The sequence below is a fragment of the Paroedura picta genome, chromosome 7 (assembly GCF_049243985.1).
Source record: "Paroedura picta isolate Pp20150507F chromosome 7, Ppicta_v3.0, whole genome shotgun sequence".
NCBI classification, from domain to species: domain Eukaryota; kingdom Metazoa; phylum Chordata; class Lepidosauria; order Squamata; family Gekkonidae; genus Paroedura; species Paroedura picta.
In genome coordinates this window covers 82,097,022-82,114,328 of record NC_135375.1, presented here as the reverse complement: position 1 = coordinate 82,114,328, position 17,307 = coordinate 82,097,022, and the positions used below count along the sequence as shown (strand labels likewise).

The 17,307-nt window shown below is 44.8% G+C and overlaps 1 protein-coding gene across 1 annotated transcript in view; it reads right to left on the bottom strand.

Moving 5' to 3' along the window:
- Positions 1-626: 626 nt before the first annotated feature.
- The window catches only part of MTAP (methylthioadenosine phosphorylase), a 30,990-nt gene continuing 14,309 nt past the window's right edge, over positions 627-17,307 (bottom strand). Inside the window, exons 3-8 of the mRNA XM_077345198.1 lie at positions 16,619-16,677; positions 15,304-15,471; positions 11,643-11,745; positions 7,745-7,984; positions 4,166-4,288; positions 627-2,698 (exon numbers count right to left, since the gene is read on the bottom strand). Of these exons, the coding sequence (XP_077201313.1) occupies positions 2,660-2,698; positions 4,166-4,288; positions 7,745-7,984; positions 11,643-11,745; positions 15,304-15,471; positions 16,619-16,677 (732 nt within the window). The 3' untranslated portion in view covers positions 627-2,659. The remainder of the gene's footprint in view (positions 2,699-4,165; positions 4,289-7,744; positions 7,985-11,642; positions 11,746-15,303; positions 15,472-16,618; positions 16,678-17,307) is intronic.

Here is a 17,307-nt window from a genome sequence, read left to right as displayed (position 1 = left end):
TTTTCACTACCTGAAGGAGTCTCAAAGCAGCTTAGAAACAACTTCCCCTTCCTCATTACACTAAAGATACTCTGCGAGGTAGGTGGGGTCGAGAGAGCTCTGAGAGAACTGCTCTGAGAATAGCTCTAAGAGAACTGACTAGTCCAAGGTCACCCACATGGCTGTAGGTAGAGGAGTGGGGAATCAAACCTGCTCCTCCAGCTTAGAGACTGTTGTTCACTACATCATGTTGGCTCTTGATGCCTACCTAGCCCTGTCCATTTTCTAAAATCCCCTGGCAAGCACCACTGAAAGTGTCAGTGGACACCATGGGCACCAAACTGGGGACCCCTAAACTAAACAAAAGCCATAAGCAGGAAATATCCCTGTCCCTTCCTGAAAGTTCTTCCTCGTCCACCCGACTTTGTGCTTGGTCTCTTGGAGCAGGCGCAGAAAGAACTTTCAAACAGAATAACTTCCTATAACTTGTGTTGCAACACTGAGTCACCCAATCTAATATCCGGTCTAACCGTTTTTAAGATGTGCTCGCTTCAAGTTCACTCACATCCCAAGGAGCTTCTCTACTAAACAACAATCAGGATTTTTCTCCATTCAGTCACACTCTATTCAAATGAAGATGATGAGCAAGAGGTTACATTTGGTTTTATTTGATATCAAGCAGCAACACATTCTTTTCTTGAAGGCAAATGTGGGCATTCAGCATACAGGGTATAGAAATAAACGGCACGAATACATCCATGTGTATGTTAGATATGATCATCCCTGTTCTTTAAAACTCAGACTGAAACCAAAAGAGTCTCCGGAGATTCAGTACTTCTCAGCAGAAGAATTCAGAATGAGGCGCCAATGTTTTGGTACTGAATTTTGTTATTACTGGGCAATATTTCACTGCACAGCACCTGGGCAGCCACCAAGAGACACCGTAGGACTTCTGCTTCGCAGACTGATTTGATGGCTAAGACATGAGAATTAAACTGATCACTGTAGGCTTGGGATGAAAGCCTGCACAACCTTGCATTTGGAAATTAGGACAAACCACTCCCGTTCGAGGCTAGTGTGATCCTCCTCCCCAGGCTATGTGGGCTGTCGTGACTTCCTGTACGAGCTCAGGCAGTTTGAACACTCATCTGAAAAGGCGGCCCTCTGACCTCACAACAAAGCAGTCAACAATGGCCTCCCACCAGGACGCCAGGACATGGCCACTTCTGTGGAGAAGTCTATGGACAGGAGGGGGGCAGCATCAAAAGGTAGTCACTGAACCAGAAGAAGAATTGGTTTTTATACCCCACTTTTCACTGCCCAAAGGCGTCTCAAAGTGGCTTCCAATCATCTTCCTTTCCTTTCCCCACAACATTCATTCTGTGAGATAGGTGTGGCTGAGAGAGCCCTGACAGGACTGTTCAGTCAGAACAGCACTATCAGGACTGTGACAAGCCCAAGGTCACTCAGCAGATTAGAAGCCACTGCTTTTAACCAAACCACTGGCACTGAATCGGTATGAGGCATGAAAGAGCTTCCTATTCAAGTGAGCAGTTGGGCTGGGACAGAACAAGTATGTCAAAGAGTGTGTGTGTGTGTGGGGGGGGGGGATGGGCACCAGCAACCGGCATAACAACCATGAGGGTGAGCTAAGACAAAGTAGCCTTTTCCAACCTTCTGACTGTGAAGGAGCCCCAGAAATATTTTTCAGGCTTGAGGAAGACCCGGAACTGGGCTGGAAGTGATGTCAGCTGGCCATGCCTCCCTTCCATGCCCAAGGAGGACTGGGGGGGAGGGGGGGTTGGAAAGGAGGTGGTTTGAGGCAGGAGTAGGTGTTCAGGCTCCACCCCCTTTCCCAAGCTCAGTAACTACACGAGAACACCATGCCCAGGCCAATGGAAGTAGCCCATATGCTGCTTTGACGGCAATGCCAGCAACAGGTTGTGGTCAAGTCCATTGAGGCAGGATATAGAGGAAAGATCAGGGAGCTCCCAGGAAGCTCATGGAGCCTTGGTTAGGAACCCCTGACGTGGAGTCTTTCACTGTCTTGCTCCATGTCTTGATGCCCACGCTCTGAGCAAGAAGAACTATGCCCTTGTGTTCTGAAAATTCCAAATGAAAATGCATATGCAGAAAAGAAAAATTCCCCAAGAGATTACAAAGTGTTTGAAAATAAAAAACGTAGTTGAAGAAAATTAAATTAATATCTACTAAAAAAACCCATTTCTTTTTTTGTAAAAAACCCATGAAATTGAAAGAACAGACAGCACTGTCACTGATCTGAATAGCTGCTTTCTGAGATTTACTCTGTTCAGACCAGTGAAGAGCACACAAACTCACCTTGCCTTTGCCTTGACATCTTTAAACTGAATGATGAGAGACTACGTGAACAAGATATGCAGTCCTTAACATCTTGATTTCTTTAACCAAGTGTATTGAGTGTAATGATTCGGTATTTGGTATCCAATTCCTATTTTGTGGTTTGTCAGCTTCCATTACCAACAGACTGTCAGCATCTTCAGATCTCTACAAGGTTTTTGTTTCCAGAATGAGGAATTTATGAGCATATAAGAATGAAAATGCTGCAAGTTTTAGTTGTATTCTTCCAGGGTACTTGTAAGTTCTCGGAATATTGACCCTCCTTACTTTGGACCCACTTCAGAAAAATCTTCCTATGTTTTCAATGTTTTGGTAGCATGACAGACAACTGCACGGCATTCTGAAAGACAAAATCAGAAAGAAAATCTATACAGGATGCTGCAACACCCTCCTCCCCAATTCAGTGAAATGTTAAACAGATAAATGACGTTTAAACGTTCTCATCATTTAATATGCCCATGGAAGTATCACACTAACAAAAATAGTGAAGGTGATATCTGCTGTGAAGTAATATTCATGATACATGGGGCTACCCTTGAAGACTGTCCACAACTGGTACAGAATGCTGTGGCCACAATATTGACAGCCGTAGTTAGTATTTGCCATTTATTGGGATTTTCAATCTCTTTTATACAGCTTTTTCTCTATTAAGATATTTATGGATACCCGAGGCTGTCATAGCTTGGTAGGAAAAACACCTTTCTCTACTATACATGGCCCCATTTTGCAGATTTTTTAAATCTCTATTTTGGGCTCATGTTCAGAATTAGAGAAATACTTGAGTATAAGCTGCAGCTGGTTCTAACACAGAGATTCCTGTGAGGTTCAAGAGCCTTTAACAGGCCTAAAGTACTCTTGGCATTGATCATCAAAGTAGTAAACTGACTTTCAAGATCAAAAAGTCAGAGTGATAGGCTTGTGAAGCCTTCACTTAACACAATTTTAAAACAAGTGTGCTAGGTCAGGGGTAGTCAACCTGTGGTCCTCCAGATGTTCATAGACTACAATTCCCATGAGCCCTTGCCAGCAAATGCTGGCAGCTCATGGGAGTTGTAGTCCATGAACATCTGGAGGACCACAGGTCGACTATTTCTGTGCTAGGTAATCTTGCAGAAGGTGTCACACTCATATCAATTAAAAACATTACCCCCTAAGTTTCCAAGTTCATCTGTTGTTTCTTACTAAGTAGCATTTGCATTTAATATCTTTATTGCTGCATCCCATAGCAGACACAATATCCGGCGACTAGGTGGTCAAGTGACCACTGTGAGGGACAAGGTAGTAGAAGGGCTGCTGTACTCCTGCCTGCTGTTCTAGGACTACAGGTGAACGAACAAGTGGTTGGTGGCTGGAGAGAAGAATTCAGGACTGCCCTGAATAGTAGATGTGGAGAAGGGGCCACCAGCCAGGCTGGTGGGCTCATAAACAAATGACAGCCAACACCCAACCTCTCTCCCGTGGGAGGCAGGTGGGGAGGAGGAGCTGCTGACAGCTTGAGGACAAGGTGGGGGGGGACCTCCGTGGTGATGCTCAGGAGGTAGCAATCCTTGCTGCTTCCATGAAGAGGGGGGCAGAGAATGAAAGCTGCTTTTGGGACCGGGCAGAAATATAGACAGCTTCTTGGTGGAAGGTTTTGGTGAGGTACTGGGCCCCTCAGAATTTGGACTCCCTGGCAATCTCATATTTCATACATATCAGCTAGATAGGCATGGATACATGGAAGGATGTTTAGAAGCAAGCCCCCCTTCATATCCTTGGTGCACATATGAGGATACTACATATCCACACACAACCCCCACTGCCATACTTTTAAGTTGTGCTGGGTTTCTGTCCAGTCCATGGAACCAATCTGAGGTATAGCAGTAAGCAGTAAACTAGTTGCTTTATTTGCGTTTTCCTTCAGCGTCTTTAGCACCTTATCCACTGAAACCTGCAAATACAACCAAAAGCTAGTGAATTTACTTACGTATTTAATGACAGTACATCCACCTCCCCCAAATATAAGTTGCATAACACTTTGCTTGAAATAACAGGGATCTCTGACTCAAAGCAAAAGTACATTAATATTCAAAGTTAAAAATAAATGACTGGGTAAACAATATTTGAACAGATGTAAAGCAAAAACACTGCTTATCATGGCACTAAGTCATTTCAAAAAATTCATGAAGCGTTTCTTCAGTAGTGGTAGTAAGCCCTGTCTAACAATGGGTTAAATCAACACACCCTGGAGTCAAGAATGGTGTGACAAGCCAAAGCTGAGTGAGATGAGCAGAAATGCAGGTAGGATCCAACTGAAAGTAGTCAATTCAAGAATGATGCTTTCTATATTAAGAATTTTCTCAAAACAGATGATGGCATCAAATGGCTCTAGGCCAGCTATTCACAGGGCAAAATGTTCTCCATTTTATCTCTACACCCACAGCCATCTTGTGTGGTGATCAAGGTCAGCTGCAGAACTGAGCAAGTATGATGCACACATCCATATCTTTAGATCTCCTTCCTCGTTCTGGGCTAAGCTCCAAAATATCGCACCATGTCAAACAACAGGAAAAGCATCACAATCGGTTTTCTACGGAGACTTAGACTCACGCTGGTTTTGATTATAATAAGCAATCCTTATCACAAGAAGCAGAGATAGTTATCTCTTAGCTTACCTAGTGGGATATGGTACCACTGAACTCTTAATTAATCTAACCTACCTTATAGTGTTGGTGGAAGGATAAATGGAGAAGACAAAAATGATGTACAGTGCTCTGAGCTCCACAGAAGAAAGGTGGATAAAAATGTACTAGATAAATGTTTATTTCATAGCATCATAGAGTTGGAAGGGACCTCCAGGGTCATCTAGTTCAACCCCCTGCAGATTGCAGGAAATTCACAACTACTTGCCAAATTCCATGTACAGATGATTCCTCCAGCCCCCATCCCAAAAAACCCCCAAAAAACAAAAAACAGAATCCCTGGCCAGTCTGGCCTGGAGGAAATTCACCTCCTGATTCCAAAGCAGTGATCGGAACTTCCCTGGGCATGTAAGAAAGGGCCACAGGAGCTAAGCACTTACACAGTCCCTTCTGCCCAACCACTTACAATCTGCCTAAGTTCACACAATCAGCATTTCTGGCAGATTGTTTATCTAGCATCTGCTGAAAAACTTCCAAAGAAGGAGAACCCACCACCTCCTGAGGAAACCTGTTTCACTGAGGAACTGCTCTAATAGTCAGGAATATATGTCTTATAGCAGCTGTCCCAAACCCTTGGTCCGTGGCTCCTCCTTGTCCTCCTCCCCAGCTGCTGCCTTGTGGGCTGCCCTGCCACTCTGCCACCGGCTAACCTTTGGTGCTCTCTGGTGGCCGCGATGGCTGGGGATCCCCCTTGGCATGGCACTGCGCAGCAGCAAATGCAGCTGGCAGCGCCCCCCAATGGGTGGCAGGAAAGCAAGCGGAGCAGGGGCTCAGGTGTCATCATCGTCCCTTGGCAAAAGACTATCCACCCCCCCCCCCGGGCCTCAGTAAAATTGTCAAGGATTGGCCGGTCCCCAGTGATAAAAAGGTTGGGGACCACTGTCTTATAGCATTTACTGCTTATAAAAAGTCCATGGCTGCACACTGGCTGACAATCTTAAACAGTCTCTTTGTCAACAAAATGATTACTTATCTTTATCTGAACAAAGTCTGGCTCCAGTGGCACCTTTGAGACCAATGGAGTTTTATTCTGGGTACAAGTTTTCTTTACCCAGAAAAAAGGTGCCACCGGACTGAAGCTTTGTTCTGCTGCTTCAGACCAACATGAGTCTACTATCTTCATCTGGTACATACACATTAACATTCTTCACAGTGGCTTTATTTCCCCCCAAGCTTGAGGTATGGTTCTCCAGCGACTACTTAGCATTCCCACTACACAGTTATTTGTCATATCATGAATACAATTCCAGTGCTATGACTCACTGTGGCTTTCTTTCTAGGGCCCACCCAAAGCCACCTGCACCACTTGGACCCTGGACTTACAGAGTTCCCTTGCACTGCTAATGGGTCTAGCTGCTAAATACTTCTCCAGTGACAGGATTAAGTTCTGGGAAAGGGGCTAGCAACCTTTTATAGCTAAAGAATGAAACTATGGCAACATTCAGAAAAAGCTTTTTCTGACACACGTGGGAATGTACTCTTGATTTAGAGCTGGGCAAAAGCTGAGAGTGGTGGCCTCAGGAGGTGCATATTTTAGAAGGTGGGCTCCAAAACAGATACCTTGGAAAGACTTGCTGGAGCAGCACCTAACAGATTTTTCCTTGCCACCTAGCAAGCCTTTTGATATTGATTTTATACATAAGTTGCCGGCCTCACCTTGGGGTGGAAACGCATTTGGTCCATTCTGCTGGTCTATTTCATATGCAGTTAGAAATATGTTGGCTTTAAATTATGATGACCATGTTTTTAATTTGTTGAATTAGTGCACTTTATGAAAGAAATAATTGTAAAAAAATGTAAAAATTATTTTTGCAGCTCAAACTTTGCATTCCTAACTTTTCTGGTTAGGTTGAGTTTTGGTTTCCCTTTTTGGTTTAACATTCAGAAAAAGAAATCAACTAAGAGTCCGTATGAGAAAGCCTTGTTGCACAATCGAAAATATGCAGCTTAACATTAGTGATAACTGACATGATGACGACTAATCTGTTGTCTCAGAACTTGATATTGAGATTCCCTGATTAGTAAGTGGCACACACAAAGTCTCACACTAAATAATAAATACATATGGAGGCACCTTGCGCAATTGTTTTAGTGCACTGGCCTAATTGAACTGCTCACCCCTATTATTTCCCGTTAGGTAAAGGACTGCTAAGTCCAAGAGCCCTATAAAAATCTTTGCCTGCCACCTGAAGCTTGGATCTCACAGTAAATTCAAGATAATAGAAGCCTTCTGCCAATTCCCTTCTCCCACTGCAGATCTCGGATTCCCTCGTATTGCGAGAGGGTCTCCTGCTCCGAAGAGAAGCATTTGGGAAAGGATTTCAGGCTGCAACAGGCTGGGAGTGGGATACAAAGTCCTGTTCCCCTGTGGAAATAGCCTCTGTTAGTAGAGACTTGCCATGAGAATCCAAATGCACATTTAGTGCAGCATCAGTAGGGTTGAGACTTCCTGATGACCTAGGCCCCGGGGCCTTCTGTCATTATCTGCTTCTTGTTTAGATGGAACTCGGCTTGCTGCCTCACTCAATGGCAGCACATTCACGGTTTCTCAAAATGCGATAACATTTACAGCTTCCTCATTGGCCCAGGAGCCGTGAATTCACTCAAAAGCTGCGTGTGTGTATTTAACTGTCTGCAAACAGTCTATAAAGTACCGCTCAGAAACAACAACATGCCAGCAAAGAAAGATTAGCGCTCTTACTCACAGCTTCTTCGTGCTCTTTCCAACAGTCGTAATCCGTTGCCATAGCGATACTTGCATAGCAGAGGCCGGCTTCCTTGGCCAGAATGACTTCAGGAATAGTAGTCATGTTGATCACGTCTCCCCCCCAGCTGCGAAACATCAGGCTTTCGGCCCGGGAACTGAAACGTGGCCCTTCAATGGTGATCATTGTCCCCTTTGAGTGGCATTTGATCCCAAGCTTCTTAGCAATATCCATGAGAACCTTTTGAAATGCACACACACACAGAGCAAGAATAAAAATATTTGTAAGCTTTTTTTTTTTTACCCTGTCGTTCCACCATATGCCATCCTCAAGCTGACTTAGATAAATCAGGCCAATCAGCAAGGCACACACACAACACAGATGGCAGGCAGAGCTGCCCATATCCGTAAGGAGAAACTATGTTTCACCCACAGGTACCTGTGTAAAATTGGCAACACTGCAAGGTAGTTCCAGGAGGGCAGCCTTGTCGCTCTGTGGAAGTACAGCTGGATTTGGGTCTCGTAGCACCCTCGTGACCAGCAAAATCTTCAGGGTCTAAGCTTCTGAGAGGCAATGCTCCTTAGTCTCTGACAAAAAGAACACTGATTCTTGAAAGCTTATTCCCCCTGAAAATCTTGTCAGTCTCTTAAGATGCTACTGGGACTTTGATCTAACTTTGTAAGGTAAATGCTTAAAATGCCCACAATGCTCAGAGGTTGAGCTAACCCAACCCCCCCCCCCCAAAAAAAAACCCTCTCACTAGAAGCAGGCAAACTGTTTTTTTAATCTATGCTTTAGCCTACTAGGTGAGCAGAATGCTGATTCATGCACTGATGTGGGGAAGGGTAGAACTTTCGCTCTGTCCCCGAACTTGGCAAAGAATCACCCAAGCCCCATGGAATCTTCTGGCACCTGGCTTGTAATTTTCCATCCTCAGGAAGGGTTGGGTCAGACAGAGCTTAAAGGAGGGACCTGAGCTCTCTTTGTTCTTTTCCTTTATAAGGGGAAAATAGGAGACAAAAACCTGGGAGTTGATATGGGGAGACAACTCAGCTTTAGCACAGGAAAGTTCTAAGAAGATGAGAGGTTTGGGTGAAGGCTGGGAAAGAGAGAGAACAAAACACAGCCTTAACCTGGAATCTGATTGCTCTGCTGTTCATTGGATTTATCTGTCTTCAGAGCTCACTTTTTTCCTCTAGAGTGGTCAGAATATCAGGCTAGAATTTGGGTAAGCAGGGTTCAAATCTTTGCTTATGAAACTTGCTGGCTGACCCTGGGCCCAAAAATGAAGATCAGTGATTCTCACTCCATGACTTGCAGAATGTCACCATCAAACAAAAGAGGCTCAGGCCTCCTGTATACATCACATACCCCCGCCCCACCAAACATACACATTACCCCTATTAATATCCACTGTATAACTATCAATACATCTAATTCTCAACATGGCTGCATCTCTGGAATCCTTAATATGGAGACTAGTGTCCCAAACTGACAGGACAGATCTCAGTTTTGCAGAAAAACTCAAAATCGGGGAGAAGCAGTGCCTGTAGTTTGAAGAAAGAAATACTCTTTCACTGGCCCATAGTGAGGGTTGCTTGTCAACCATAACAATATTTCCTGCCTCCAAACCTTGCAATCAGCACGATTCACTCAGGTGCAATAGTAGCTACCAAGTGACTTGATGCCACACAACATACCTGGCCTCAGCTGGTGCAGCCTCTGCACAGCCCAAGCAACTTGGCTGAGCTGGGCATAATTCACTGGAATGACTTGTTAATACTGCATTGCTTTTGACACCAAGCCAGATTTTTCCCAGGGAGAGCCCACCAGGGGGAGGGTCGAAGGGAAACCTGAATACCAGCGTGGTATAGTCAGAAGCGTCAGACTAGTAACTGGAAGATCCAGGTTCAAACTCCTTTCCTGCCATGGGTGGCTGTGGCTCTGCCACTCTCTCTCACCTAATCTACTTCACTGGATTGGTGTGAAGATAAGATGGAGGACAGAGAAATGATGATGGCTGCTTTGGGTCTTTATTGGGGAAACAATGGGGTATAAAAGAAGTAATTAATATAGCCACAGACTGGGGTGGAGCAGAACAAAATGGTAAGGTTGGGCAGTAAGTGGGAAGGAAGGCAAGAACAGGGAAAGGAGAACGGGTATGGGGGCTGCCACATGGAGAGCCAGAGGACAGAGTATGGGGAAGAGAATACAGGGAAAAAATGAAGTGACCCCTGCTGATTTCCTGCCTGCATCCATTCTAATTACCTGCCTTCCTATTAGAGCCTGCAGTGGGGGCTGTTTCAAGGTAGAAATTATCTACCAGACTCAAACCTACTGGGCAGTGGCTTTGCTTGCTTTCCTGGAATGCAGGGTGGTGCCACACTGAGGAGCAATGCTCAGAAGAGCCACCAGTAGCATGTCAGCCACATGTAGTGGTTAACAGTGGCGGCCTCTAATCTGGGGAATCAGATTTCCTTCCCCAGTCCTCCACATGCAGGCAGCTGGGTGACCTTGGGCCAGTCACAGTTCTCTCAGAGCTCTCTCAGCCCCACCTCCATCACAGGGTGTCTGTTACAGGTAGAGGAAGGGTAGTTTAATGTAAGTCATGTTGAGATTCTTTTGGGTTGTAAAAAGCAGGGAACCCCCCCCCCCCCAGTTATTCTTCTTCTTCCCAAGCCACTGCATGAGTAGGCATTAAAAAGTGCCAGGACTGAAAACAAGGCAAACACTGCTTGAAACTGATCAGTGCTGGCAAGATGGGAGAAAAACGGCACATGCCACCATTTATTTGCACTTTCTCAGTATTCATCATGTTGTAGATGCTGAAAAATGCATTTCTCAATTATTTTTAATGCTACCATCCCTCTTACAACTGTTAAGGCGCAAAAGATGTTGAAGGATTTGAACATTTGCTGTGGTGTTTGAATACATGGCACAAGCAAGCTGCCTTTAAAAATTCTCAATGAGCAGAGAGAGCAGGCAGGCAGGCAGGCAGGCTATGGTGCCCAGTTAGTTTTCGGGATGCTAAACTCCAATCCCCATTGCCCAACTAATGCATTGAAATACTGCTCCAGCTAAAAATAAGTCAGCATCAGGACAATTACTACGAGCAGACTGCTTCAGACTTTATGCGGCATCGGGGCTGCACTGACATGGTCAGCCTGTGACGCTGGAAACAGAGTTGAGCACCCCTGAAGACAAACCAGGGAACCAGAACAATCACAGCGTTAATCTTTTGAGAGAGTGACTTTCTCTCCCTCCTGGTTCCAAAGGGAGGCCCACCCTGTTCCTTTCACTATGACTTGTGTCATGAAGTGCTTTCTACTCTTCAGAAACAGAGATATGTAAAGAATCTAAAAGCGGCCTTGTATACCCATGTTTCACTCTGGAGCAGATGCTCAGAATAAACCATCTCACTGCTATAATTTTTATCAAACGAAGATACTTGTGGCATCACCACTGCACTATATTGTGGCATGGCGGAAGGACAGAGAGAAGTGTATTGACCCTTTCTTGATTGATCAGTCAGGTCACACGGAGGAACTGTGCACCAGTGGTGGGAACTGAGCCGTCAGCCTTTGGTTACAACAATTTATTACTTTTCTGAGAGTCTACAGACCTGCACTTGTTTAGTCATGTTCATATAAAGGAGAAGCTAGAATCCAAAAAGCCACATAGGATGCTTCATTCCTGTACTTTTCTGGCTTTCTAAAAAGCAATCCTGAGAAACAGGATCCTATCCAGAGTTGCATTCAACGTTGCATGAGACAGAAACAAAAGCAAAAAAAACTCAACCCTTGTGTAGCAGACAAGGAATTGCTTTATTCTCATGCAAAGGGCTCTTTAGATTCCAGCCACAGGAGATTTCATTTGAGTTATGTCAAGATTTACTAACTTCTCTCGTTTTGGCGCAGAAAGGTTCTGCCATCGAAATATGACATACTCCAGGGAGGCAGGAATGGTTGCCATCATAAAAAGTCAGATGCCTTTTGGTTGTCCTGCAACGAAGAAACAGAAGGGAACACACAGTCAGAGGGAACATCTTAGAGACTGCAACAAAGAAAACACACAGGGAGGACTGAAAAGGTATGAAGAGAAGAGGAGCTGGGTTTTTATACCCTGCTTTTCACTACCCAAAGCAGTGGTCCCCAACCTTTTTATCACCGGGGACCACTCAACGCCTTTTACTGAGGCTCGGTGGTGGTGGGGGGGTAGTTTACTCCTCTACTCTCAACCACTGCCCTAGTGCTCTCTGATTGCTATGGTAATGTTTAAACATCCCTCCAAAATAAGATACAGACACGCCACAATAATCAAGTGTGTTGTAAAGGGCTGGGGGGGGATGAAGTAAAGGGGGGAGAAGGCATCCTTTGGGGCCCACCTCCAATTAGTCGAAGGACCACATGTGGTCTGCGGCCCACAGGTTGGGGATCGCTAACCCAAAGGACTCTCAAAGTAGCTTACAAATTCCTTTCCCTGACTCGCCCCAATACAGACACCCTGTGAGGTAGGTGGGGCTGAGAGCTCTGAGGGAACTGATCTGTGAGAACATCCCTAAGAGAACTGTGACTGGATCAAGGTCATCCAGCTGGATGCATGTAGAGGAAGAGCGGGGAATCAAACCCAGCTCACCAGATTAGTCTGCTGCTCCTGACCACTACAACCTTGGTGGCTCTCAAGGCGTCTAAAGCCATGACCAACTCTCCGATGAAGCAAGGTAAGATGGTGGCTTTAGGAGACAGATGTTGGGAGGCACAGCAGTCTCTACCTCACTCACATCACCACACCGCTTCCCACCCAGGAGCAGCAGAACCGCCTCATTTCCCAGACTTCTTTAAATGCTGCACATCAAGTCACACATGAGCAAACAGCCCTCCTCAGCTCTCACATCTCATGTCACGCCCCCACTGCCTCCTCCATCTCCCCGGAGTTGCCAGAGCAACCGGAGCCGGCAGCTGAGTCAGCTCTGGCAGAAGAGACAGGGATAACTGAGGGTGCAGCCGGGGAGGGCAGCACGAGTCGGCCAGGCTCTGCACAAGAGGCATCTTGGGTGCTGAGGGGCTCCGGCTCTGACTCAGACGAGTCACCCGAGCGGCACAGATGGAGAAGAAGGGTGGGGTTGGCAGAACGCGGAAGAAGCCAGAGGCTGCAGGCAAGCCCTCAAAATAGATGGAGCCCAGCTGGAATTGCTCCTGGGGAGGACTGAGTGAGTCATTCCCCCAGGTGCAGCTAACTAGTTGGGCTGCATTTAGGAGAGGCAGCAGCAGCCCTTTGCGTGGGTGCAATTAATTGATTATTAATTTGATGCAGCTACCCTCTGGACCAGTTTGAACTCCTGCAATCGTCTGGCTCCTGGCATCCGTTTTGACTATGCATTTGGTAAAGTGGACTGGCTTTGTTTGAATATATGCTATCTGGACTTTGACCTTGGCTCTGCTTCGACCATTCTTTGCCTTGCCCTGCACTGTGCTTGTTTAATTCTTAACATTGCGGACAGCAATCTGACTTTGCTCCGGCTAAGCTTTGCAGCCCAGGCTCCTCCGGTACAGCTGCCACTGGGTGTGGCAAGCTAGGGCAGCATATCTCATGAGTTTGGACATACACAGTGTGCTGTACAATTTTAAAGATGCCTGAGGGACAAGTCTTGGGTGCTGCAGAGGGTATCAACAGGAAGGAGTAGTGGCAGAGGACACGCCCTTTTTGAGCTGCCACTGGCAATGCCACTGCTATCAACATGCCTGTCTTCTGAACTGAAATATCAATAGGGAGCTTTGTCAAAATAAGGGTCATTTCATCTCAGGAAGTGCCAAAATGGGCTGAGCATAAATAAGGAAACAAACTACAACATTCTCTCCTAAAAAATTAATGGAAAAGTGAAGCAAGTATCAATTAATGGGGAAACAAAGCAGTCTCAAAGGAAATGCTTTAAGAATGTATCACCACTTCAAGATCCCAAACCTTGCTTACTGGGAAAGGCAATCTCTAAGAACACGGAACAGTGACAAAAGTGGGTGTTTACTAGGAGTAAGCATTTAGAGATTTCCAATCAGAAACACTGTCTGAAATTCCCCGTTTCCTTTCAGGTAATTCTGATCTGAAACTAAACAGGGAGTTTTGGGCACCATTTCAAATCAGAAATCTCTGAATGCATAACCCTAGTACTTATACCAGCCTTTCTCAAACTTTCTACCGTTGAGAAACCACAGAAGTGACACGACTGTGCAAAATATGGCTGGGATGCATAACTGCGTGCATGTCTACATGGGGCCCCTCGACTTCCCACCCCCTCCAGACTGATCATTGGCGATTTTTTAAAATGGGGTTTTATTGGGGTTTTGATTGGACACGTAACCCGCCACAAGCTGGCCTCGGGAGAAGCAGGAAATAATAATAACAACAAAGAATACTTGACTTTTTTAAAAAAAATAAAAAATAAAAAATAATTAACTCTCACCCATTCAGGAAACCCTTCCAGGGTGAGCAAGAAACTCCAGGGTTTCATGAAATTCTGGTTGAGAAAGCCTGACCTACTACATACACATTCCTACTATTGGGTAGAAACACATCTGGAGGAGATTACTGTTCACTGGGAAGGCCCTGAAAAGCAATCTTAAATGAGGGGGATATAAGGACAATAATGGTACAATCTCCATTTGTTTCCTTGCCAATAAATACCTTTATAATTCCTGAAGAACTATTGATTAATTGCAGTGACTCAATGCTGTTTTTTTAAATTTCTCACTATCTCCCATTCTACTGCTTCACTCTTAGCAAGAAATTGTTTTCAGTGGAAAAGAAAGGAATAAGAAACAAACAGACCAAAAGCTGTCGACAATGTACATTTGTCAGTACTAACAAGAAACTTGCATGGCACCCTCCAGCGTGAGTCAATTCCTCTGGCTCACGAGAAAGGGCTGCAGATTTTGCTGGAATAGCAGCGCAAACCTCATCAGAGCTATATGCTTCCAAAACCATTCAGGTCAGTGCTCTGAATTGCACTGTAATACTGTAATACACACAGTGGCCAGAACTGAGGTGCTAAACACATCTGGGGATTCCTGGCCAAAAAGCCCAAGGCTTAGTAAAACAGGACTGGATGGGTCATTGATCAGATACAGCAGAGTTGCTCTTATTCATTCAGCATAACTTCATTTGTACATCAATAGTCAAGAAGAAGAGCCTCTTGTGGTGCACCGTGGTAAGGCAGCAGACATGCAGTCTGAAAGCTCTGCCCATGAGGCTGGGAGTTCAATCCCCGCAGCCGGCTCAAGGTTGACTCAGCCTTCCATCCTTCCGAGGTCGGTAAAATGAGTACCCAGCTTGCTGGGGGGTAAACGGTAATGACTGGGGGAGGCACTGGCAAACCACCCCGTATTGAGTCTGCCAAGAAAACGCTGGAGGGCTTCACCCCAAGGGTCAGACATGACTCGGTGCTTGCACAGGGGATACCTTTACCTTTACCTTTAGTCAAGAAGAACATTTTGTTGTAGTTACAAATCTAATTCAAGTTCTCATCAGACCTTACTCTGCTGATGCAGAACCTCATTCTATCTTACCTGTCTATGAATTGGTCAGTCATGACAATGTCTCCAGGCTGAATTTCTTCTCTTAAGGAGCCACAGGCAGTAGTTGCTAACACGTGAGAGCAGCCCTCTTCCTTCAAAGCCCACAGATTGGCACGGTAATTTATATTTGAAGGCATAATAGTATGATGTCTTCCATGCCTGGAAATACACAAGGTTGAAGGAAATGCGAGAGGTTAAGATGCAAGAAAGAAATGCACATGTTGATAGACGATTGGGGAAAGGTGGCAGCCGTGTGCGGAGCATACAATCTCACTGCCTGGCTTGACATAATTGTTCCATTTCAGAGTCAGAATACCTTTATTGGCATAAATAATTTTTCCATTTATTCATACACATATAAAAGCCAATCTAAAATCTAAAACAGGTGATGCACTTAGGATCCTTGATATCAGTTACTAGAGCCACTAACTTTGAGACTGGAGCTAGAACAACAAAAGGCAAGAGGCACTCTTCTGTTGGCAGAAGGCTAGCAATTACATCCATTCAGTCTTGGCCAGTCCAGAGGGAAGGGAAGGGAAGGGAAGGGAAGGGAAGGAGACAGACTCTGGTAGTCACTTATGTCAAGTTAAACATACTATATTCTCACTTGTGTTTCTGCTTGGGCAAGATCTTGTACAAATAGTTTCTGGGCACTATGATATAAAGGGAGGAAAGAGATAGAAATTGCACAAGACCTTGTGCATGTGGAACTGCATGAATTATGTTTATATTTCCATTTACACATCACTGGATCCCAGCCCTTATTTGGATTTTTTTTTAAAAACACAGTATACTGTCCTTATTGCAGTGTTTTAAAATGCATTAATCTGTATTGAGTTCTGCAAGAAAGGCATATTATAAATGAAGTATGTAACTAAATGAGTCCCAGCTGAAATCCTATATTCCTTAGCCTTTAGTGCATCGGGTTGGAAGGATTTTCTCCTGTTTACCTCTCTATATCACATATCCCCACACCCTAAGAACTCAGGGCATGTTACGTTTCATTCTAAGTTCATTTTCACCTACACATCAACCTTGTAAACAAGGTTAGAAGGAAAACTGTCTTGTTCAAAGCTGCTAAGTGAACATGGAAAGACAAAAAGAAATCAAAATGGAAAAACATACTAACCTCATCAATTATATGCCTGTATTAACTGGAAAGCTTTCTAAATGTTCAATTTACCACCAATACTGTGTGAATCTTTACACAGTTTTGGTGGCTTGGTATCATATCCTTGAAACCAAGAAATGTCATACAGCCCATGTTCTGTAATATAACCGACACATTATTTAGGAATCCACATACCTGGCCAGGAGTACACAGTCAACATTCTTTATCTTTCCCAAAATCAAGGCATCTGATGGCTGGAGTAAACAAAAGAAAACTAATAAGCATTATATAAAATGCTTTCCACAGATTCAAGATCTTAACTGTCATTAACATGTGCAAAAGGGATAAGACAAACAGAATTGTACTGCTCACAATTGTCATTCTCTGAAACAGATTCATCCAGTAAAGGCATGTTTGCAAATAATCCACCAACAGCCATGCTCTTAAAGAACAGCAAATGTGCTCTTCCAAAATTCCCATTCATGTCAATGAGGACTACTCCACAACAGTCTCTAGCAGGGTCTTGCTTACAGATACATCTATGTGGTGGCAACTGATGGGGTCCTGTGATAGCCCATTCAGAAGCCCACAGTACATCCATGGGAAAGGCAGGTAATTTGTTGTCATAGTCATGCCACAAGATGATCCATGCAAATCCAATCACTGGGTCCCTGTAACCTACAAGGACCTAACACACGGAGCATATTCACAAAATCAATCCTGTGTTGGATCCAACTGGATTTTCCATTGTTGAAAAAGGGAGGAAGAGGCTCCCCCTTTGACCATCTAAAAAGCAGAGGATCATGGGACATGTGTGGACAAAAGCTGAGTGGAATGGGGCTGTAGCACGGATGGGAATGAGTGAAAAAGACTAGCTATATCTA